Genomic DNA, 23,555 nt, shown 5'->3' with positions numbered 1-23,555 from the left:
CTTGGCATCACACTTCATCACCGTTGAACCTGGCAAAGGAACCAGCACACAGCCCTCCTGTCCAGCACCTGTGAGCCCCTCATCATCACTAGAGACAAGATCTCTACTGGAGCCTCTACTGGAGCTCTCACATGCTCTCCTTCCAGACTGGACTCTGGACAAATCCCTTTTCTCCCAAGAGGTCTTAATTAGTCAGGAGGAGGATAATTCTACACACATCTTATCGTAACAGCTCCTTTCCCTCACTCAGGATCTCACAGCCTCACAGGCAGGTAATCAGGAGCTAAACTTCTCCTTCAAGAGAGAGAAGAGCCACATCCTGCAGCCTGTGGACAAGAGGAGCTGGGCTCCAGCTTGATATACCTGTTTCACAGAAAAGTCCCAGAGCTCCTGCGTCCTTGAACACTGATCTGTGCTCGAGCTGCATGATCACAACAACACACCCTGAAGCCACAGCCCAGTTTCCCAGAATCCTCTCCTTCCTCTGTGTGTTACAGCAGGAAGTGAAAGTGAAACTAGTTCATTACTGTGAGAAAGAGCGAGCTTATTTTCAAATCTAATTATAAAAAGGCCTCAGAGAATAACAGATTTCTTTCTGAACAATAAAAGTGGAGCTCAGAGTGGTATGATCAGAGTATCCAGCCTGTAAGTATCCTGTCATTCTCACATCAGTTAACAGCATGGTGTCCTGTAATGTTAGTATGCTATACCTGTAGCAGTCAGGTAGTACAGTTATTCACACGAGAGATTACTTATTAATGTGTATCCGAAGGTGTATAATATCACTGTTTTCACTGGATGTTCACCGTTTTTGATCTAACAGGCAAACAATAAATGTCATGGCTCCTGCTGAAGGTTTTTCTTTCACTTTGTGTTTCCTGTAGTTGAATGGCATTTCTCTCTCTCAGAACAACATCTCTCGACACTGTAAAGACAAAAAAACTTTTCTCTGAATCCGGTCTGTATTTAAAATTGTAAACACCCTGTTAATATAAAAACAGGTGAGTGTAAATCTGCTGTGTTATTGTCTAGCTGTGTAAGAAGACAAGAAACTTGATATATTTCTGAACCTTGTAGGTTTAATTCAGTGTGATGTGTTTAGTACTGCAGAGATCAATGACAATGTATGTATAGAAAAAGGTGAGTGTGAATCAGGTATGTTATTGTCCATCTGTAAAGGGAGACAGGAAACCCTGCTCTATTTCCACACATTGTATTGTCAAATAAAGTGCTGTTCCTTTCTTTATAGTGCATGGGTAGAGTCAGAGTAGTAGCTGCTGTGTGCTGGAGTGACAGTGAGATCAGTCAGGTACAGCAGTGTGTGAGTGAACAGTCAGGTCAGGACTGAGGCTGCTGTGTGCTGGAGTGACAGTGAGATCAGTCAGGTACAGCAGTGTGTGAGTGAACAGTCAGGTCAGGACTGAAGCTGCTGTGTGCTGGAGTGCCAGTGAGATCAGTCAGGTACAGCAGTGTGTGAGTGAACAGTCAGGTCAGGACTGAAGCTGCTGTGTGCTGGAGTGACAGTGAGATCAGTCAGGTACAGCAGTGTGTGAGTGAACAGTCAGGTCAGGACTGAAGCTGCTGTGTGCTGGAGTGCCAGTGAGATCAGTCAGGTACAGCAGTGTGTGAGTGAACAGTCAGGTCAGGACTGTACACTGCTGTACCTGTGTCTTTCTGAGACATTTCATCTCTGTTTTTCTTTAATTCAGATGTGACGTGTAGCTCATAAGTGTGTCTTTCTTACTTCAGAGTGTTTCTTTCTTTCAGAGATGGAGTCTGACCAGTCACAGTGGCTCTTTGTGACTCTGCTGTTTCTCCACCAGTCCTGTGTCTCAGGATCAGGTACAGTGAGACTCTTATTGGTGTTTTAATCAGTAACCTGTATGGAACCCAGATTTCGCACTGATGACTGCAAATCTCAGTATAGTTTCTGAGAATCAAATTTCTGAAGCTGACAACATAAAGATTGTAACATTTGCCTGACCTTACTGTTGTCTAGATGCAAATGGATGTTTGGTCTCTCGGAATGATTTTCATCACATTGTTGAGTTGACCCAGCAAAGACAATAGATAATAGCAAGACAAGAACTGTGTAGACCTAGTAGACAAGGTGGTAGAAAGATGCAACTGAATGCAATCAAGCTTTTTGCTGGAGAAAGGAGACTAAAATCTTCCTGAATGAGTAATTAACTGAGTGAGGAATTCAGTGATGGTAGGAAGACTAGCTGTTCTATCCACAGTGAGCTGAACTCCAGTTTTTGAAATTGAGATCACAGAAGATAAGGATCTTGACACACTGGGAACAGTGAGGTTCAGTACATTTCAAAAGAGCAGACAGAGGATGCACTGAGCTTTTCTGGCTTGAAAGGGGCAAGTAGAGCTAATGAGGAGACAGACCAGATTCATGTCTGCACCTTGTTTAATGTGCTCCTGCAGTAAGAGGGGAACAGGAGGCAGGATGAGCATCAAGACATGTAGGGAGTGTAGGGAGAGGAGGGGCCTTCCAGAGGAATGAGTCCTTGGGATGAGAAGCTTTGAATTTAGAGCAGAGGATTATGAGACTTGAGGGAGCTGGAAAATCTGGACTACCAGTAAGCTATGTCAGGGGACAGGAGAGAGAAGACATGGTGGGATGCCTGTGGTGTGGTGGTTCTGTGGCTGGAAGGGTATTTGTTCGAATCCCTTGGCCAGCAGAGGAGTCCTGATCTGTTGGGCCCCTGAACAAGGCCCTTAACCCCAACTGTTCCAGGGGTGCCGTATAGATGACCCTGTGCTCAGACCCCAAACGTCTCTCCCTGTCTGAATGTCTCATGGAGAACAAGTTGGGGTATGCAATAAGACCTAATACAAGAAATTGTATATGGCCAATAAAGTTATGTTATCTTACTGTTCTATATTTAGGACGCCAGATAGATTGGACAGGTGTCATCACAAGCAGCAGCTGGCAATTGGAGACATCTGAATATATTGAACATATTAGAATAAACAGGAATGAACCAGACAGAATGTCATAGAGGAAGGAGGGCAGGTGCAGGAAAAGGAGGAGTTAGGTTATAATATGGGGAAGACAGGTGAGAAGGAATGGTGCTGTGACTGGATGATAGCAGACAGAGGGAAGGATCTGTGACACTGAAGGCAGGCAGCTGCAGGAAGACACCACTGGATCAGGGTTCCAGATTTCTGCTCTCAGATCTTGGGTTTCTGTATTCAGAATCTTTCTTTTCTTGGGTGTTGAAAACACATACAAAAATAAGAATTTCATATTTTAAATAAAAATAACATCAATTATATAATGTTTTCTAACCCCACACAAACCCCCAATCATGTCCCAGTCTTTATCTCAGGAGCCCTAAACTAGGTCAATCAGCTGCACTGGAGCCCCATGTGACCAGACTGACTGTGTCAGCAGCAGCACTGGGAGGTATTAACACATCACCAGGACACACAGTGGAGACACAGACTCTGAACTTTCACATCTGAGCCTGGTGCTGTGAAAGTGCAGGACAGTGATGAGCACTGATGGGCTAAACAGTCTGTTCTTGTCATCAGCCTTTCTTCTGCTCATGATGTTGTGTGTCAGTCTGGGATCAATGTCCTCCACTGAGTCACTCTGTCATCAGACCCCTGAGCACTTGTGGGATGAGCTGACAGACTCAGAGACAGTGTCAATCATGGCCAAGTCACACTGCTGACCTGAGAGCTGCTTCACCCTCTCTGCCAGTCTGTGCCTCAGTGTGTGAGCTAATGTTGGCTACATCAGGTACTCATCACTTACAAAGGGAGTCCTGGAGTTACCCAAACCACACAGGACATTGCAATGTGTCAGAAGTGTGTTTGTGGAAGATGGAGAGATGTTACAGCCAACACTTGTAGAAGGAGCCTGACTGGATCTTCTGTAGTTCATCCCTATTCTGGGTTGTGTGTCTAGATATTGCAGAACATCTTATTCTGAGTTTGTGTTTTAAAAACTGCTGGTTAAAACCTGGAATCATTCAGGTCCATGGTTACATCCCACTGTGCCTTCTGTGTTTGTGAGTTCAGATTGTGTTGGAAGTATTAATCAGCAGTTTAATCTGGGTTCTGTGAAGAGTTTCAGTATATAAAGGACCAGAGAGCATAGAGAGACACAGATAAAGAGCTTGATTCAATCCCCTACTGTCAGTCCAGAGTAACAGACCCTCAGTGAACACGGTCACAGCTCTTCTATCAGGGAGTGAAGCTGAGGATCTGAGGGTCCTGGGTGAGAGATCCAGACCCCAGTTTGGGAAACACTGGTGTGAAGAAGAGGAGCAGATGGTGAGATGAGACGGTGCTCCTGAATCACATGTGGTGTGAATCAGAGATACTGCATATGCAGAAAACATTGTTTGGCCATTATATTGAGATTACTCTCTAAATGTGCCAGTTGCTGGTACAGTTTTTCTCAACATGTTTATCTGTGTTGAAAAGAAATATACCAACCAGCTCTGCTCTTTCTCTTTCAGACACTTTTCAGGTTGTTGGTCCAGCTGCTCCTGTAGTTGTGTCCCCTGGTGAAGACGCTGTCCTGCCCTGTTACCTCTCACCCAGAGAGAATGCAGAGGACCTACAGATCAGGTGGTTCAGAGACAATTATGCAGCTCCTGTGTGTTTGTACCACAACCGCAGGTATATCTTTGAGAATCAGTTTCCATCATACAGGGGAAAAGTTGAACTTTTCCCAGAGGAGCTCTTCAAAGGCAACGTGTCTCTGAGACTGAGAGATGTGAGGCGCTCTGATCATGGACTCTATAACTGCCTGGTTCAATCTCCTCGGCATTATGAAGTCGCTCTTATTGACCTGGGTGTTAGAGGTGAGTGGTTTTCCACATGTTTTAATGTTCTTTCCTCTAACACATGTCTCTAACATACACAACTGAACACAGTACAGCATGAAACTACACAAGTACAGTCTACATCTCTTTTGTTAGTCAGGATCAAACAACACAACACTGATCACATAAAGTGTGTTTCTAGTCTCACATCACTGATCTCTGTTCCTGACCTCTGACACTGAACCTCCTCTCCTGCACTCTTGCAGACAAGATGACCACCTTAATTACAGATGTGATTGTGATTCTAATAATACTGTTAACTGACAAATTAATACTGTTAATTTGTTAATACTGTTAATACTGTTACCTGACAAATTAACTCTGTGTTTGAGTGCAGAAAGTCACCATATTTTAAATTTAAAACATTACATTTGTAGATTAAGCCGACTCAGGGACGCCAAATAATGTAGATTAAGCCGGTTCAGGGACGCCAAATATGTAATCATAGTGGCTCTCTGAAGGCACCAGTTCTGTAGGGTTTGGGCATTTACTGAGACAATTATTAATTGTAGCAGTAAATCACAAAGTTGATTCTTTTGATGGCTTTAGAGTCCAACCATGCGATATAACTCAAACAACGCACACACACAGGTACTAATACACGAGGATACATTTATTAATACATAGAATATGCATATAAACCTAACAGATCTTATCGAGAGGGTTATCAGAATACAAAAGTTATATATTCAATCAGTTACAAAGAGTTACACATCAAGAGGACATACGTTCAGTATATCATTCATTAAGACCGTTTCGTAAAGTGAACTTGGTTACAACTTCTACATTAGATACTCAAACAAGTACATAACTCTTAGGAATTAAATTGATATCAACTGGTTGGGATAACAATTGAATTCTCGAGCTGTAATGCATTGAAGTTGAATACTCATCCAATCTCTGGGGATTCAGATCTCCTGCGGGCACAAAGAAACAGTTGCAGGCTGTTGCTGTCCAATCCGCGCTCTCTGGCTCCGTGCCAGGCTGTGCTGTGCGGCTTGCGACGGTGCACTGCTGATGCTCATTGTTGGCTTTAACTAGCAAAGTTTGTGCACAGGAGAAAAGATGACTGTGGGTCCCAGCAAGTCAGGAAGAGGACCGGTTCGTTCCTGATGAAGAGCTAGTTCTGAATAGTAATTCAGCTGTCCACAGTTCCGACCTGTTCACGAGGCCTGCTGCTGGTTACTCTCTGGCAACCTCAACTCTAGACTCTTAGAACAAAGGAAAGTTCTGGCACTCGGACACACTGGCCGTTCCGTGGTTGTCCGGGCTGAGTCTCAGGATGGTCAGGAGGCGCGCTGCGAGAATGTCCTGCCCTTGGGATTCTCCTTTGAATTCCTTCTGAATCTTGTCTGAATCTTGTTGAATCTCACAGGCTCTCTGTGTTGCCTGTTTTTTTACCTGGAGGAACTTCAGCTCATTGATTGGCTGAAAGTTCCATGGGCATCAGAGTCCCACGTGGGTTACTCGGCCCTACCAGTCCCTGATTGGTTGATCAAGGTGAGATATGAGTTACTTAGTCCTGACACTTAGGAATGCAATCCAGATGTCCAACTCGCACTCCCTAGACAGATAGGCACCAATGGATGACCATTGATCATGATAGCCAGGCTTAGCTAAGTGCATCCCCCTTTGGGAGCTGTCCTTATCAAAAGAAAACATCTTGCATGAATGGTTTCTCTGTGGCTGCACCACAGAGATGAACAGAGAAATGAGGCCTAATTTGGGAAAGCTCAGAAACACTTAATTCTGCCTTATTATTAAGCCTCGCCGCTACACATTAAAAATCTAAAAGAAAATTGAACTGTTTATGGCATTGTCTTTATCATTTCTGTGTTTTGAAAGAACAACATTGAAACAGCCTTTTACTCCAGTGTGCTTTTATCAGCTGTGAAATGTCTCCTGTTGTGTCGAATCCACAGCCCTGGGCTCCCAGCCCTCAGTGTCTCTCCATTCCCCTGGAGGAGATCAGGCCCAGCTGCTGTGCAGATCAGAGGGCTGGTTCCCTCAACCTGCAGTGATCTGGACAGACAGGGATGGAAACGAGGTGACATCACAGCCCCCCACAGTGGACACGGGCAGTCAGGGGCTCCTCAGTGTCAGCAGCTACATCCCAGTCAAACAGGAGTCCAACATCTTCTCCTGCCTGGTGAGAAGTGCTCTTCCTGAGCCAGACTGGGGATCTCAGCTCCACATACCCAGTGAGTATTAAACATGAACACTGGAGCTCCCTGTAACACAGCTGAGGTATAACACACAAACAGGATATAACACACCTGGGACACTGAGCACAACCTTCACAGGGAGTTTATTGTGAAATTAATCTACTCAAAACTCATCATAAAGTCCTACATCACTAGTCAATCAGCGACACACACAGTAAAATCACTTTTAACAAGAATGTTTTTGTAAACGTTTTGCCTGGTAATCAAGTTATAAGTATACATTTTAAAAAATCAAGATTAATTCAAGTTAACTCTGCAGCTATTAGGTCCTTTACCACTGACCTTAAACAAAAAAGTACCTTGTTAACAGAGTTCTTACTACATGTGATGTCACTGAAGGAGAGAGCTGAGCAGCGGTCTGTGGGGGTGAAGTGAACCCGAGTGCAGGAGGGGAGCAGACAGGAGAGGGGACAGGCAGTGTAGTGTGTGCAGTAAACACACAGGAGTGGGGACAGGCGGTGTGGTGTGTGCAGTAAACACACAGGAGTGAGGACAGGCAGTGCAGTGTGTGCAGTAAACACACAGGAGTGAGGACAGGCAGTGTAGTGTGTGCAGTAAACACACAGGAGTGGGGACAGGCAGTGTGGTGTGTGCAGTAAACACACAGGAGTGAGGACAGGAGGTGTGGTGTGTGCAGTAAACACACAGGAGTGAGGACAGGCGGTGTGGTGTGTGCAGTAAACACACAGGAGTGAGGACAGGCGGTGTGGTGTGTCCAGTAAACACACAGGAGTGAGGACAGGTGGTGCAGTGTGTGCAGTAAACACACAGGAGTGGGGACAGGCGGTGTGGTGTGTGCAGTAAACACACAGGAGTGAGGACAGGCGGTGTGGTGTGTGCAGTAAACACACAGGAGTGAGGACAGGCAGTACAGTGTGTGCAGTAAACACACAGGAGTGAGGACAGGTGGTGCAGTGTGTGCAGTAAACACACAGGAGTGGGGACAGGCGGTGTGGTGTGTGCAGTAAACACACAGGAGTGGGGACAGGAAGTGTGGTGTGTGCAGTAAACACACGAGTGAGGACAGGCAGGCAGACACAGTCCAGGGTTGTGGTCCAGTTAAGCAGGTCAGATCCAGGAAAGCCCAGGAGTTAAGCACCAAGAAAATCCGAATTTTAGGTCTAGGCAAGCAGAATCCATGGCAGAGAGCAGAGCGTAAGGCAGAATCCAGAAGACAAGGTCGGGACGAAACAGGCCTGAAACAAAGTAAACGCTGAGGAGTGTAGCAGACACAAAGGTGATCTGGGAATGAAGTCATGAGAAGCCAGAAGCCAGGCCAGGAATCCGAATGAATCACAAAGTCAGTGCAGACACTAAATAACTTGACCCACCTAAGGCAGTGTGAGTGGAATCTGTCCAGGTGATCCAGGTCTCCTGTCTGATTATATCCATGGCAACCAGAACTGACAGGAGAGAAGGAGCATGGTCAATTCAGCATGACACTACATATAGCATATGTTTTATTCTGAATATTAAAATACTTATTATGTTTTCCAGGAGACTATTTCCCTGCTCCCTCTGGCTGGATGGTGGCTCTCTTCCTAACAGCAGCTGTTACTGTAGCAGCATCAGTTCTTCTGGTGATCCAGTGGAGAAGAATGGACAGTATGTGCTCATTATATATGTGTGTTTTAAGCTTTAAATACTTTTTAAATAAGGATTTTTAAATAAATAAGATTTAAATAAGGATTTAAATACTGCTATTCATTAGAGTCCATTAATGACAAGTCAGTGGAATCTGAAAGATGTTGTGATACACAAGATGAAGCATCAGTGCTCAGAGAAGTACAGTATCTCACACAGGGTGAAAGACTCACAGACCTCACTGCAGTCTGGGCTCAGTACATGACCAGTGCTGACAGCACAGCCCTGCCCGTAGGAGTGTCCAGTGTCTGTTCTGTGTCACTTCTGCAGGTGAGACTGTAGTGAACTCAGGGACAACACACACCGCAGTTCACCTGTAATCCATTTCCTTTCAACTTAAATACATCTGAGTAGAGTTTATTAAAATAAATACATGCACTAAATTTAATAAAATAATATATCAGTAGAGACGAAATACAAAGACAAGGAAAAGAAAAAACAGATTGAACTCCATCCAAACATTTTCTTACCTCTTACTCCTGGTGAGGGACACAGTAGTAACAACTTGAGCAGAGCAGACCAGTCTCCAGCTCCTCCTGGGGGATTCCCAGCTGCTCCAGACCAGCTGAGAGATATACTGTAACTCCTCCAGTGTGTCCTGGGTCTGTCCTCCCAGTGGGCTGAGAGATATAACTCCTCCAGTGAGTCCTGGGTCTGTGCTGGGTCTCCTCCCAGTGGGCTGAGAGATATAACTCCTCCAGTGTGTCCTGGGTCTGTCCTCTCAGTGCACTGAGAGATATAACTCCTCCAGTGTGTCCTGGGTCTGTCCTCTCAGTGCACTGAGACATATAACTCCTCCAGTGTGTCCTGGGTCTGTCCTCTCAGTGCACTGAGAGATATAACTCCTCCAGTGTGTCCTGGGTCTGTGCTGGGTCTCCTCCCATTTTGCTCATTACACCTCCAGCAGGAGGAGCCTGGAGGGGCTTCCTCACCAGATACCTGTACCAGCTCAACCAGCTCCTCTCGATCCAGAGGAGCAGTGACTCTGCTCCAAAGTCCTTCCAGACTGCTGAGCTCTTCACTCTGTTATCACAGTCAGAGAGACAGGGGAGACAACATCATCCTCAAACAGCAGAGTTGCAGCCCTTAGACCACCAGGCTGGATTCATTCCAAACCTAGACTGAGCCTTGATATCCTGTCCATGAAGATCACTGTAAACTCACATCACTGAATCCACACAACTGCAGTATCCAGTCATCTGTCCTGTCTGTGCATGTAAGGATCAAGTGTATCTGCTGACACAGTGATCTATTCATCTACCAGTTCAATGTCCAGTATCCTCTCTGGGTTCTGATTAGAGACCGCTGATCTCATGTGGAGCTTATATTCCATCTTCACTTTGTGACTGATATCACTGATCTTCTGCTGGGTGGGGACTCTTTGTTAATCTGCTGTTACTGCAGGATCTACAGTTTTACTAATACATGAGGTCAAGGGTCAGAGTGTGTCCACTGTGTTAAAGTCAGATCCCTACAGGGCAAACCTGGAGCATAGGGAGAGAAGGGAGAAGTGGCTACATATATATTCAATGATTATATTAGATCGGAAATATCTTCAATTTCACCATAGTCAAGCCAAGCCAATTCAAAAAGACCCCCCATATCTTCCTGTTTATTTTACCTCCTGATAGCAGAGACTTTATGTCTTTATGTGTCTGTCAGCCATGAGCTCTGTTTTCATTGGTCAAACACAATCATGTGGCAGGAGGGGGTGGGATGACCCTAAAGTGGAAATTACAGATGACATGTAGACAGTGCCAGACCCTCTAATTTATCACAGAAAACTGATATAAGAGGGCTCAGTTGTGAGGAAGTGCACAGCAGAAAGAGCTGTTAAAGATCCTTGGATTGGTTAACTATTAACATGGGCTAGATAAGTAGAAATGTTTCTTGTTCTTGTGTATTTTTTGTTCAGTGAAATACAGAATGTGTTGTAATAGAAAAATGGCGAAAATAATTTCCCAAATTCTGCACCCTTAGTCCTGTGTCTTAACATAATTGTCTGTGTTTCTTTGCAGGGAAGGAGAAACTCACTGGTGAGTGAATAAGTTTGACTCTCCATACACTGTGCATAACTCTGCTGACTGACAGCACTGACTGTACTGACACCTTATTACCAGAGTGTGACTGGGATTAACAGTGTCTGTAGCTCTGTGTTCCAGTGTGTGTCTGTGATTGACAGTGTCTGTGTCTCTGTGTTCCAGTGTGTGACTGTGATTAACAGTGTCTGTATCTTTGTGTTCCTGTGTGTGTCTGTGATTAACAGTGTTTGTATCTCTGTGTTCCGGTGTGTGACTGTGATTAACAGTGTCTGTATCTTTGTGTTCCTGTGTGTGTCTGTGATTAACAGTGTCTGTATCTCTGTGTTCCGGTGTGTGACTGTGATTAACAGTGTCAGTATCTCTGTGTTCCGGTGTGTGACTGTGATTAACAGTGTCAGTATCTCTGTGTTCCAGTGTGTGACTGTGATTAACAGTGTCTGTATCTCTGTGTTCCGGTGTGTGACTGTGATTAACACTGTCTGTATCTCTGTGGTCCAGTGTGTGACTGTGATTAACAGTGTCAGTATCTCTGTGTTCCAGTGTGTGTCTGTGATTAACAGTGTCTGTATCTCTGTGTTCCAGTGTGTGACTGTGATTAACAGTGTCAGTATCTCTGTGTTCCAGTGTGTGTCTGTGATTAACAGTGTCTGTATCTCTGTGTTCCAGTGTGTGTCTGTGATTAACAGTGTCTGTACCTCTGTGTTCCAGTGTGTGTCTGTGATTAACAGTGTCTGTATCTCTGTGTTTCAGAATGGAGGTGGATTTGCAGTGCTTCGGGTAAGACTGTCTTCTCTTGATAACAGCGGGGCCTTTGGTACAAAGATATTAAGCTTGTTGTCCATGGTTATTGCATTTAGTCTCATAATCTCTTTGTAGTTTGAAATTGTAGTTCTGGGTGTGTACACTTGTAAAGCTAGGCCCAAGCGCAGAACATAAAATATACCCATTTTTCTATGTTTTTATTTATCCTGATTTACAGGAGGATGTATCAAGTAAGAAATGTTTATATTCAACTGGGCTGCAATGTTATTCCCCATATGCTTGTAAAACTGTTTTTTCTCGCTCTCCACTCTCAGTGTGTGTTTCAGTCTATACAGCCCCTGCAGTGTATACATGGGGAGTGAAGGCAGGTCTGGTCAGGCTTGTCTGAAGGCACAAGAGAAGCATTATCTCTCTTAAAGGACTTTAAAGCTGTTGTTTAATCCTTGGAAGTAGGGTGAGGTTTTTTTTATTTTGCAGTATAAGGATTTTTTTTTTCATTGTAAGGAATTTATTATTTTTAGTTTTTTACAGTTATTGGCCTCATTCAATTTTTTCTGTGTTTCTCCCCTCTTTTGCATTGCGTTTCCAGGGAAACTGCAGCTGTACTTTGTCTTTTCCCCACTCCGCTGCTGCTGTCTCTACACTGTAAATAGGAAATAAGACCCTTCCCACTGTGCTCCCTGAGGCTGTGACTTGTTCTGGGCTCCCAGTGAGAAATACATGCTGACCCCTTGTGCTGTATCAGACTAATTTCTCCATTTCATTACAGACACAGTGCCTGGTACTACTCAGCTCTTTCTCACCACGTCTCCTTTCTCCTCTGTACTCCCCACTCTCCTCTCTACCCACACTCTCTCCTCTCACCTCTCTCCCCACACTCTCTCCTTTCTTTTGTCTGTACTCTCCCCTCTCCTCTGTCCCCAGTCTGCTCTTTCTCCTCTCTGTTCTCTCCTTTCTCCTCTCTGTACTATTCCCCTCTCTCCTCTGTCCCCAGTCTCCTCTCTCTCCTCTCTCTCCTCTCTGTTCTCTTCACACTCTCAGTGTGTCTGTGTGAAGTAGCTCTTCTCTCTCCTCTCTCCCCTCTCCTCTCTCCTCTCTCTCCTCTCTCTCCTCTCTGTTCTCTTCACACTCTCAGTGTGTCTGTGTGAAGTAGCTCTTCTCTCTCCTCTCTCCCCTCTCCTCTCTCCTCTCTCTCCTCTCTGTTCCCTTCACACTCTCAGTGTGTCTGTGTGAAGTAGCTCTTCTCTCTCCTCTCTCCCCTCTCCTCTCTCCTCTCTCCCCCTCCTCTCTCCTCTCTGTTCTCTTCACACTCTCAGTGTGTCTGTATGAAGTAGCTCTTCTCTCTCCTCTCTCCTCTCTCCTCTCACCTCTCTCTCCTCTCTCCCCTCTCCCCACACTCTCAGTGTGTCTGTGTGAAGTAGCTCTTCTCTCTCCTCTCTCCTCTCTCCTCTCTCCTCTCTCCTCTCTCTCCTCTCTCCCCTCTCCCCACACTCTCAGTGTGTCTGTGTGAAGTAGCTCTTGTCTCTCTTCCACTCCCCCTGGTTCACTTTCTCTTACTTTCCCCTGTTAAGCCCTTTATTTCTTCATTATCTAGTCCCTCCTGTAACTCTTCCATCAGTATCTGCAGCAGCCTGGAGTAGGATTTCTGAGAGCATTGTTAGAGTCTGTTTCCTGTACACAGCTCTCTGGTTCAGTGGTTTAATTTGCTGTACCCTTGGGTGTCCTTTCTAACTGTGTTCAGTCTTTATCCATTAGTGAAACTAAACATACTCCATTTTAACTACTGTTACTGATGGAGGATATAGTATTTTAATTTATATGTTTTTGTAGTTCCCTCTTCAAAGAAAATATTTAACTGCTGATCTCCTGTCCTCTTCTGTGTATGTTACTCTGCAAGTCTGTATTTGATCTCTTTGTACAGCACATATCCATGTGCACGCAGAACTGTTAATATCTGCTGTATATTTCTGCAATAGCATCCCTTTAGAACACATTCCTAACTGGTGTTTCTGCTCCTGTGTTTCATTATGGAAGGTGACTGGTACTAATTAAGATGAAGCTGGGGAACCTGAGTGTCTCTGTTTGTGATTATTGTATCTGGAGTAACTGAGAGGAATTCACCTGTTCTGGACTTCCTGAGTTTTACTGAAGGAGGAAGAGTTCATCTGAAGAGTGAAAGTCTGAAGAGTGAACTGTGCAGGCTTCTACTAAAGGGGACCAGCAGGAAATCTGGGAGCCCGAAGGGGATCCTTCTGGCATAATTAATTACAGGACACTCTGATGTGCACATTGTAACGTGATGTGTTTACTGAGAGGTGTAATTTGACGATCATGGGCTGGTGTCACCACGTGTGTCTGGTTACCGAGGGGTCTGGGGCAGATGTCTATAGCCTCTCAGTCAGGGGGTATATATCTGGGAATGAGGGGCTCTTCCAGGACAGGGGGCATATCTGTGTGTCCTGACAGAGATCTCAGGTCCAGTCAGTAAGAGACTCAGTGGACTGTTTCTCTCCCAGAGTCTGAGACTCTTGACCATCAGGTGTCTTATTAGTCCTGGTAAGATTGGGGTTTTGGGGGTGTCTATCTGTCAGTAAGGAGTCTGTTTCCTGGGAATAAATCTGAGAGCTGTGAGCTCTACTGAGACAGGCTGCAGTGATGGGGGTTCAGTAAGAGACTCAGTGGAGTGTTTGTCTCAGAATAGATCAGTCATTTCAACATCAGCTCATTAATCACTACTGTCAGTAGAGATTGGGGTTTTTACCTCAGATATGCGGGTGTCTTCACAGGGCAGGGGGAGTAAATCTAGCTTCTGTATTTTCATATCAGACTAGTCATTATCTTCTTAGAGTGACACTTTTTCACACATTCTTAGACAAAGTCACTTATAATATTTGAGGATATTTAATTTGAATTGAGGGACTATTCCTAGGCCAAGAGTAATACATTCTTTATTTCCTACAAAAATTAATATTTCAGTTACTCATATTATGTGATATTGGAGACCTCATTTCCGGATAGTAGGAAGTAAGGTGAGCTTTCTGGAAGTAGGGTGAGGTTTTTTATTTTGCAGTATAGGGATTATTTTTGTTTTTTGTTCATTATAAGGATTTTTGTTTTGTTTTTGTTTTTTCCTTTTTGGACAGTTTGTCTTTGTCTTATTCATCTTTTGTGTTTATTCCTTGTTTTGCATTGCTTTTCCTGTGATACTGCAACAATACTTTTTCTAGTTTCTACTTTTCTCCTAGGACAGGAGTGATCTAGAGCAGTGGTGCTCAAAGTGTGGTCCGCAGACCACCAGTGGTCCGAGAGCATGAGCCAGGTGGTCCGCAGGCTGACCTAATCATCTTTCTTAAAGGAAGTCTATGCTGTTTAAGTCAGAGGAAGGAATATTGTAGCGTCCACTACGAAGGGGCTCCCTCTAGGAGCACTGTTTAGAACTGCAAACTGTAAATAGTGGGAGGAGGGACTTGAGGGTCTGCCGAAAGGGCAAAGTGTTCCATTCATTCTCCTTGACTATACCCTTCTGTGGGAACAAGTAATAGGTTTATTCCATGCTGAAAAAAAGAAGAAAGAGAACACAACGTTTCGGCCGTGGAGCCTTCTTCAGGTGTCAAAAGAAGAAGGCTCCACGGCCAAAACGTTGTGTTCTCTTTCTTCTTTTTTTCAGCATGGAATAAACCTATTACTTGTTCCTTTGCAGCCTACGCATGCTGACGCAGCTACCCACCTGAACCTATACCCTTCTGTTACCTTTGTGTTTTAATGAAGCTTGTGTTATGACAGATCACCTCGCCTCTTCATTCTCCCCAGCAGCGCCTGTCACTTCAGTGTTTGAGATTTATGCACCGCGAATGAAATGATGTCACACATTGAAAACGAGACAGTCAGTTTTGTGGCGCCCTGCAGCAGTCTGTTGTCGTTAGTAATGCTTTTTTTTACCTGCACCACCCCAACCTGATTTAAAATGTTGAAAGTACTGACCCAAAGCTGGTCCGAACCCGCTCCATTAGAAATTACACCCAACCAGATTCGAACTTTCATTTGATCAACACTTACTGAAACAGCATATCCAGATTCCTTGTTTTAAACAGACTAAAGTAACCTGGCCTTGTGACTGTCATTTTTGAAAAAGTGCTTCACAATCGATGCAGATAACGTAACCTGTGCTTTTTTCTTCTGTTGTGCTGACTAGCTCGCCACACTTCTCCCGCCTGGCTCTTGTCCCTCTCTCTTCTGTATTTTGATCTCGCTGTTCTGGAGTCGAGTCCTGATCTGCTCTAGCGCCCTTATGTTGTTTTCTTTGTAATACACTGTCATCTGCTTATGTTCTCTCCTGCTTTGCCTTGTGATTCAACCAATTGGGATTTAAATATGGTAAAACATCAGTTTTAAACCTTAAAATCACTTTAATTTAAGAAACAAATTATCGGTTTTCTGCTCCATGTACGATCCAAGAATGCTGGACTTAGTGACATAGCTCTTAAGCATCTATAACCTTTCCCAGCAACCTATACTTGTGAGCTTGGATTTTCGACACTTGTTGGACTGAAAACGAAGAGAAATCGGCTGAATGTGGAGCCGGACATGAGACTAAAGTTGCCCAGGGTGGATCCAGATATCACTTCTCTGATTGCTCAACTAAAGCAGCTACATTCTTCACATTAACTTTTTAAGTAACAAAACCATTTGCAAAATTTGCATCTTTGTTTGTAAAAATATTTGTACTTTTCATAAAATTTAATTCAATATTATTTATTTTTAGTACTTGAATAGGTGATGATTTTTAAAGGGTAAGATGTGGTCCACCGCATCCGTGACTTGGTGTAAGTGGTCCGCGGACCATTGAACTTTGAGAACCACTGATCTAGAGGGTGTCTGTGTTTCCAGACTGATAGACTCTCCTGTGGAGTAAGTCAGTGTTTGACACTGTGTCCTGTTCTTCACAGAATAAGTGTGAAATATCAGTGGAAGATGTTGTCATATCAGCTTCAGAGCTGCAGTTTTCACTGTTGTCCAGCAGATGGCACCTTCTGCCATCACTGGGCTAAAGAAAATCTGTGTCCACAAATCAGTGAGGTGTTTTTATAAACTGATGTAGGAAGCTGCGTCAGCCTTATAATAATAATAATTGCTTACACTTATATAGCGCTTTTCTGGACAATCCACTCAAAGCGCTTTACAGGTAATGGGGACTCCCCTCCACCACCACCAATGTGCAGCATCCACCTGGATGATGCGACAGCAGCCATAGTGCGCCAGAATGCTCACCACACATCAGCTTTTAGTGGGGAGGAGAGCATAGAGTAATGAAGCCAATTCATCGATGGGGATTATTAGGAGGCCTAGGATTTATAATGACCACAGAGAGTCAGGACCTCGGTTTTACGTCTCATCCGAAGGACGGCACCTTTTTACAGTATAGTGTCCCCATCACTATACTGGGACATTAGGACCCACACAGACCACAGGGTGAGCGCCCCCTGCTGGCGCTACTAACACCTCTTCCAGCAACAACCTTAGTTTTTCACAGGAGCTCTCCCATCCAGGTATTGACCAGGTACTGACCAGACTCACACCTGCTGAGCTTCAGTGGGCTGCCAGCTGTGAGTTGCAGGGTAATGTGGCTGCTGGATGAGCCTTACTAGGCTCCAGGAGTAAAAAAATAAGAGCTGATAAGAATCTCTTTGATCTTCACTAGATTGACAGGCAGAAAAGTGAAGAAGAGTATTTATTCAGTATAAAAATAAAGCAAATAAAATAGCTTCTTGAATTGAATTGATTAAATCCCCTATTCACTATTAATATGTACAAGCCCCGCCCCCCATCTATCAGTGGTCAGAGCTCACTGATTGACAGCTGGTGTCTCCTACCAGAGAGGCGGACAGTGAGTGCGAGCATTCTGAAGTCAGTATGAGCGCCTCTGTTTCTCTCGTCTTTCTCTCCGGGTTTCTGGATGTGTTATTTCTGGTTTAAATTGAACACTTTGGATATTGCTTGGCATTTTCAAATTAAGTGTGATGGTATTCTTATATTTCAGAACTGTTTTTCTGTTTCCATTATATTCTGATCTGTAAAAAAAAAGCATTATGCAGTCCTTGAATATAGAACAAGTAATAGGTTTATTCCATGCTGAAAAGAGAAGAGAGAAAACATAACATTTCAGCTGTGAGGCCTTCTTCGGGTGAATATAGCAATTTTTGCTCTTTGAATTCAGCACTTTTTTATTCCTCATCATCAGGAAAATGGTCTTAGAGAAGATGAACGAGCTGCTGAACTGGGATTTAAAATAAACCGGTTTCACAGACAGGCTGTCCAGTTTCTTACAGTATACAGGTCGTTGTGGTGGGATTTGAAGTTTCTGAAAACATGTTGTTGAGCTGTAATTTCACATATTAATGTCTTTTAAAAAAACAGATTCATGTCTAGTAGAACAAATTTAATGTTTGTATTTAGAAGATATTGGGGATCACTCCCATGTGTAATACCTCGTGAAACAATTAAATATGTCATTTCTCTGGAAGGGAAGAGAAGTAATTAGTAATATACTTGTTTTTCTCTCTTGGTGTGTTTGGGGGACAAAGACATTTTACAGTATAATGGAGTTGAATTGGAATGTAATCGGCAGGAGCCTGTTGTGATGTTTGCTGTTTTCTTCCCCAGCTGCTGTGACTCTGGACCCTGATACAGCTCACTGTGAGCTCAGCCTGTCTGAGGATGGGAAGAGAGTGAGACTGGGACAGATGAAGAGTCTCTCTTACAATCGTTACAGATTTGATCACTGGCCTTGTGTCCTGAGCAGGGAGGCCTTCACCTCAGGGAGACACTACTGGGAGCTGGAGGTGAATGACTGGTGGACAATAGGAGTGACCATAGAGTCTGCAGAGAGGAAAGGAAAGTTCAGCTTCTGTCCCCAGCAGGGTTACTGGTGTCTGAAGTCTTATTGGGCTGGTTTTTTTGCTCTCACCGACCCTGCGACCTGTCTCCCCCTCAGTCTGCAGCTCAGGAAGCTGGGTGTGTGTGTGGATATTGAGGAGAGGAAGGTCTCCTTTTACACAGTGGAGTCCAGAGCTCATCTCTACACTTTTACTGACATGGTCTTCCCTCAGGGGGAGAAGATCTATCCTGTTTTCTGGACTGGGGATGAGTATAAAGATCTTGAGCTGCTGCCTGCTGTCAGTGTGGAGATTTAACCCGTCACTGTCTCATGAACACAGGCTGACTCTCTCCCAGCTCTCTGTCCCACTGGTAATGCTGGGAGAGGGGTTTAATTTGTGTTAGCATATTCATTATTTTGTATTTTATTGTTCTTATTTTTGTTTATTTTTTGAGACTAGGATTTTACATTTGTTTGTTGGCAGCGGCGTTTTTTTTTCTCCATGAACAGAAACTTGGGCTCCGTGTCAGTCTTGTCTTCTGTCCTGCTGTTTGGGCATTTCATGTTGAAGAATCTCTGTCCACAGAGGGACTGTGTCATGAGAGGTAGTTTTAACACACTCCCTTGTGCGCTGGTTAGTGTGGTAATTGTGAGACACTCCCTAGAGCAGGCGAGTTAGAAGATGGCTGAGCTGCTTAATAACTGTTCAAGTAAAAAGTGAAGTTAAACATATTCCTGGTGTTGTGTTCAACTGTGTTTAATATATATAAACTAACCCAAAACACGAGTGACTGAACCAAGAGTTTACTGCCCTGCTTCGGCATTTCATGTATTCAGAAGGATGATCTGCTCCAGGGAGTAAAAAAAAGAACATGCTATGGTATCTCGCAATTGCGACTTTGTCTCTCAGAATTGACGTCTTACCCATAGAAAACTGTATGAGTGAGGAACAACCGAAACCATTGAGAAAATCTGTTGCACATTTATTAGATTCGATAATGTTTTGTTCCACTTTTTGATCCAACAGACTCAGTTTTGCGATGCAGTTTTGGAACGGTGCATTGCTCCATCCAGTCAGTGAAGAGTTTCCCCCAAAAAATTCAAAAAGGACCAAAAAAGCACTCGTCCTACAGCTGTCTTGAGCTCCAAAATCCGGTGCTGAAAGTAAAAATTGTCAGTAAAAAAAAGTAAAAAAGGAGTGTTTGAATGCTAACCCTAACCCTAGCTGTGGCTTCAGTTGGGCAGTTTTGCAATCTGTCTATGAAGTCCTCCAGTCATCAGATTTTGATATATTCCCCAAAGCAAGCTGTCTGTTTGAGATACAGTGGTAGCCATTGAGAAAAGCTGTTCCAAATTTATTAGATTCGATAATGTTTTGTTCCCATTTTTTGTCCAACAGTCTCAATTGTTGCGATACAGTTTCAAAATGGTGCCCCGCGACATCCAGGCAGCCAAGAGTTTCAGAAAAAAAATTCAAATAGGACCAAAAAAAAACCACTCGTCCTAAAGCTGTCTTGGGCCCACAAATCAGGCACTGAGAGTAAAAATTGTCTAAGGAGTGTTTGAATCCTAGCTGGGGCTTCAACTGAGCAGTTTCACAATCTGTCTATGAAGTCCTCCAGTCATCGGATTTGACGTGTTCCCACACTTTACTGCTGTTTCAAGAAGTGCTGAGAGGAGGGTGCAGGAAAGATCCATGTGAGGCACAAGGATAAATCTCTCCATCTCAGGGGTCCCAGTTCTCATGAAGATGACAGTGTGGTTTTCATTCCTCTCAAACCTCACAAACCACACACACCGATTCTCAGAAGCAATCAAAGGTATGATTTTGAGATGAAGCATGTGTTGTTTATACAGTAGCAAACCTAATTTTTGTTTTTGAATGTTCCTATAGTGTGTTCTATCCTGTTGTCACACACACCTGAGGACTCCTGTCTCTCCTGTTGTCACACACACCTGAGGACTCCTGTCTCTCCTGTTGTCACACACACCTGAGGACTCCTGTCTCTCCTGTTGTCACACACACACACACACACACACACACACACACACACACCTGAGGACTCCTGTCTCTCCTGTTGTCACACGCACACCTGGGGACTCCTGTCTCTTCTAGCAGCCCAAGAGTGCCTCCATCTGGGTCTTCATTTATACGGTTCCATCTCAGGGGCGACCCTGTTTCTACATCACTGTTGGATTTTCTGACTCAGTAACAGGTTCACTGCTTGCAAGAGACAAGGGGCAAGTCCCTATCTCTCTTAAAGAGATAAAATTAACAAACTTACTCTTTAAATCTCACTCAATTCAGTGTTTGTGATTACTACATTTATTTTTTTCTAATAACTATTTTAAATATTACAGGCAAAAAAGAGGCGAAATCACAACATGGATTAGGTAGTGACATCACATAGTATGTTCTATAATAAGAAGATCAGCACAGTTAAGTATATGAATGCAGTATAAGAATGATTGGCTGAAGATGCTATCTGTCCTGCCACATAATCTCCGGCTAGCTCAGAGTAGAAGGGAGCAGGATTCTCAGTAACATCACAATGGGAGAGTGGTTTCTGATGGTGTGGAGTGTTCTAAGTAGGCATGGCTAGTGACAGAGATTCTCCAGTGGCTGTGACTTTGTCTCTGGTGGGAACATTCTTCTCAGTTACAGACTGGCTGTTAGTCTGAGAGAGAAGAGAAGGAGAAGAGGAGGGAAAAAGAGAGAGAGAAAGAAAGGGGGTAAGTAAGGGAAGGAGCTGAAGGGAAAGAGTGGGAGAGGGGGTTAAAATATTGTCAGTTTTTCTACTCAGTCAGTACAGTGTGTCAGAGCAGCAGACTGTCTTTCCAGCCTGTCCTGTCAGTCAGTGGATCCAGCAGTGTGCCAGAGCATGAGTGTGTCAGTATGTCAGAGCATCAGTGTGTCAATAGGCCAGGGTGTCAGATCACCAGTATTTCAGGTATCAGATCATCAGGTTGTCAGTATGTCAGGATGTCAGATCATCAGTATTTCAGATGACAGATCATCGGGTTGTCAATCAGTGGATCCAGCAGTGTGTCAGATCATCAAAGTGTTAGTTAACGTGTGTCAGTCTCTCACTGTATCAGTGAATCAGTGGGTCAGTACGTCAGTCAGTGTGTCAGGCAGTGTGTCAGTCTCTCACTGTATCAGTGCATCAGCGGGTCAGTGGGTCAGTACGTCAGTCAGTGTGTCAGGCAGTGTGTCAGTCTCTCACTGTATCAGTGAATCAGTGAATCAGTGGGTCAGTGGGTCAGTCAGTGTGTCAAGCAGTGTGTCAGTCTCTCACTGTATCAGTGCATCAGCGGGTCAGTGGGTCAGTATAGATTTAGATATTTAGATCCTTAAATTGATATCATTATTAATTTATTTAGATACGTGATTACATATTCTCGATTATAAAACAGATAATTCCGGTCCTGGAATCTGACTGGCTGACACCCTTCTGAAGCGGTACCATAATCTCTGGTATACGGACACCCCTGGAATTTAACTTTTTACTGTGTGATAAATTTTAAAGACTACTTCTTAGCGTAGACAAGAAAGCGTAGATAAAAAAGCTTGGATTCTTATGTATCTGGTACAAGTATCTTTTAAAGCAGTATTTGTTGTGCTCTTGAGGATCCTTGTGATATTTCGAGCTCTGGTTGAATGATAAGTGTCGCAGTTTAAATAATTTTCGTTGTTAGAAATTATGAAATGCTCTGTTATAAGCAAGGGAGTTTTTATGTCTGTTATAGTAAAAGAAAATGCCTGACGAACTAGGGATCGGACAGTTTTTCAGTGCTTGTACAATCGATGGAAACATTCAAATAAATGCTAGAGAAATAAACAAAAAAAGTAATTTATTCCTCTATCCTATTGGCTAGCTAATGTCCCGTCCTTGTTAATTAGATCAACGAAATGCTGTGTTGTTACTTTTTGTCGATGAAAAAAAAAGTATTTTCATTTAAAATGACGGTTACAAATAATGTGGACCAGCGTAATACTTTGAGTTTACAGCTTGTCCAAGGTCATTCATTATTAATAATATGAGCAATATCTTCGGTAAAGGCTTTGATGCATAAAATATTTCTGCATAATTAAAATATTTATGATAAAGGTAGGTTGTGTACTTTTGCCCAACTGAGCAATCTTGCTTTTATAAAATAAATCAACTTTTTAAAGACTGATGATTAACAAGCTGTAATACACAGTTTAAATTTAAAAGCTCAAATGCTTTACATGAGAGGTTAAGCTTTATTGGCTCCTCCTGGCGGTTTTACAAGGTGATTCTGGATACTTTCCGGTATGACGTCAAATGACGCGATACACCGCGTGATACTGCGTGATACTGCGTTTTGATTCGACACACCCACCGCGGTATAACGCGAAATACCCCACCTGTTTTGAATGGCTGCATCTGTACATGATTTAAAAAGCCTCACATTTACATTCTTTCCTACCATACTTAATCACCCCCAATATTAAAGTTTTTAAAAAAACATTTCACTACCTGTGCAAGTTGTCTGTTGTTCTCAGGTAACTTAACACTGTCCAGAATGTCCAAGAGGAGCTTAGAAACACCTTCCATATCTCAAACACTGGCTTTATGGCCTTGATAAAAGGTCAATTTACAAGGATCCACAAAGCAATATCATGTCTGGAGATTGTGTGCAAAAAGAAAAAGTGTGAATTACAGAAATACTGCAAATTTAAAACTCCACTCAGAGGTGCAGCTTAAAAATGAACATGGCCAGTTAATCACACACAAGACAGATGATGCTACAAGTTACCCCAGTCTACAGGTCAGCTAAAACAGTCAGGTTCTTTTCCTTACAACCAAAGTGTGCACTGTTCCTTTCAAATTTGGCATTTGAAATTGGTGTTTAACAAAATATTTTTGGTATTCTTGCAAAAAATAACCTGGTGTATAGAAAATACTGTATTTGGTTAAATAATTGTTCATATTTTTGTTAGCTGTAATATTCTCTTTAATATAATTTAAATGATAAAATTTACACAATCACTATTCCTGAGGTCATCCTCTCCTTGCTAGTTCACAGGAGTGTGAATGACTGGAGCTTTATTGAGTCTCAGTACAAGTGATCTCTCACAGCAGGCAGAGCAGAGCCAAGAGTCGCAGGGGGAGGGATCGGAGGGGGG

At 43.5% G+C, this 23,555-nt stretch overlaps 1 protein-coding gene across 2 annotated transcripts; it reads left to right on the top strand.

Annotated features, from left to right (window-relative positions):
- The first annotated feature begins 465 nt into the window (after window positions 1-465).
- On the top strand, window positions 466-19,132 carry LOC107075991 (butyrophilin subfamily 1 member A1-like). 2 transcript variants are annotated; one of them, XM_069187958.1, is made up of 9 exons: window positions 466-645; window positions 885-1,001; window positions 1,768-1,842; window positions 4,485-4,832; window positions 6,776-7,054; window positions 8,576-8,683; window positions 10,741-10,758; window positions 11,515-11,541; window positions 18,187-19,132. In XM_069187958.1, exons 3-9 carry the CDS (start codon window positions 1,770-1,772, stop codon window positions 18,714-18,716), a joined length of 1,383 nt encoding a protein of 460 aa, XP_069044059.1. In that variant the 5' UTR covers window positions 466-645; window positions 885-1,001; window positions 1,768-1,769; the 3' UTR covers window positions 18,717-19,132. The 2 variants fall into 2 exon arrangements, with proteins under 2 accessions (XP_069044059.1, XP_069044058.1); XM_069187957.1 differs by lacking the exon at window positions 885-1,001 and having other exon boundaries at window positions 467-645.
- Window positions 19,133-23,555: the final 4,423 nt, after the last annotated feature.

The sequence above is a fragment of the Lepisosteus oculatus genome, chromosome 4 (genome assembly GCF_040954835.1).
Source record: "Lepisosteus oculatus isolate fLepOcu1 chromosome 4, fLepOcu1.hap2, whole genome shotgun sequence".
Lineage (NCBI taxonomy): Eukaryota > Metazoa > Chordata > Actinopteri > Semionotiformes > Lepisosteidae > Lepisosteus > Lepisosteus oculatus.
This window is presented reverse-complemented; position numbering and strand designations above follow the sequence as displayed.

Coding starts and splice junctions, on each gene's coding strand:
- LOC107075991 (XM_069187958.1), top strand. CDS start 1,770: ATGGAGTCTGACCAGTCACAGTGGCTCTTTGTGACTCTGCTGTTTCTC. Junction 1,843..4,484: donor GTCCTGTGTCTCAGGATCAG/GTACAGTGAGAC, acceptor TTTCTCTTTCAG/ACACTTTTCAGGTTGTTGGT. Junction 7,055..8,575: donor ATCTCAGCTCCACATACCCA/GTGAGTATTAAA, acceptor TATGTTTTCCAG/GAGACTATTTCCCTGCTCCC.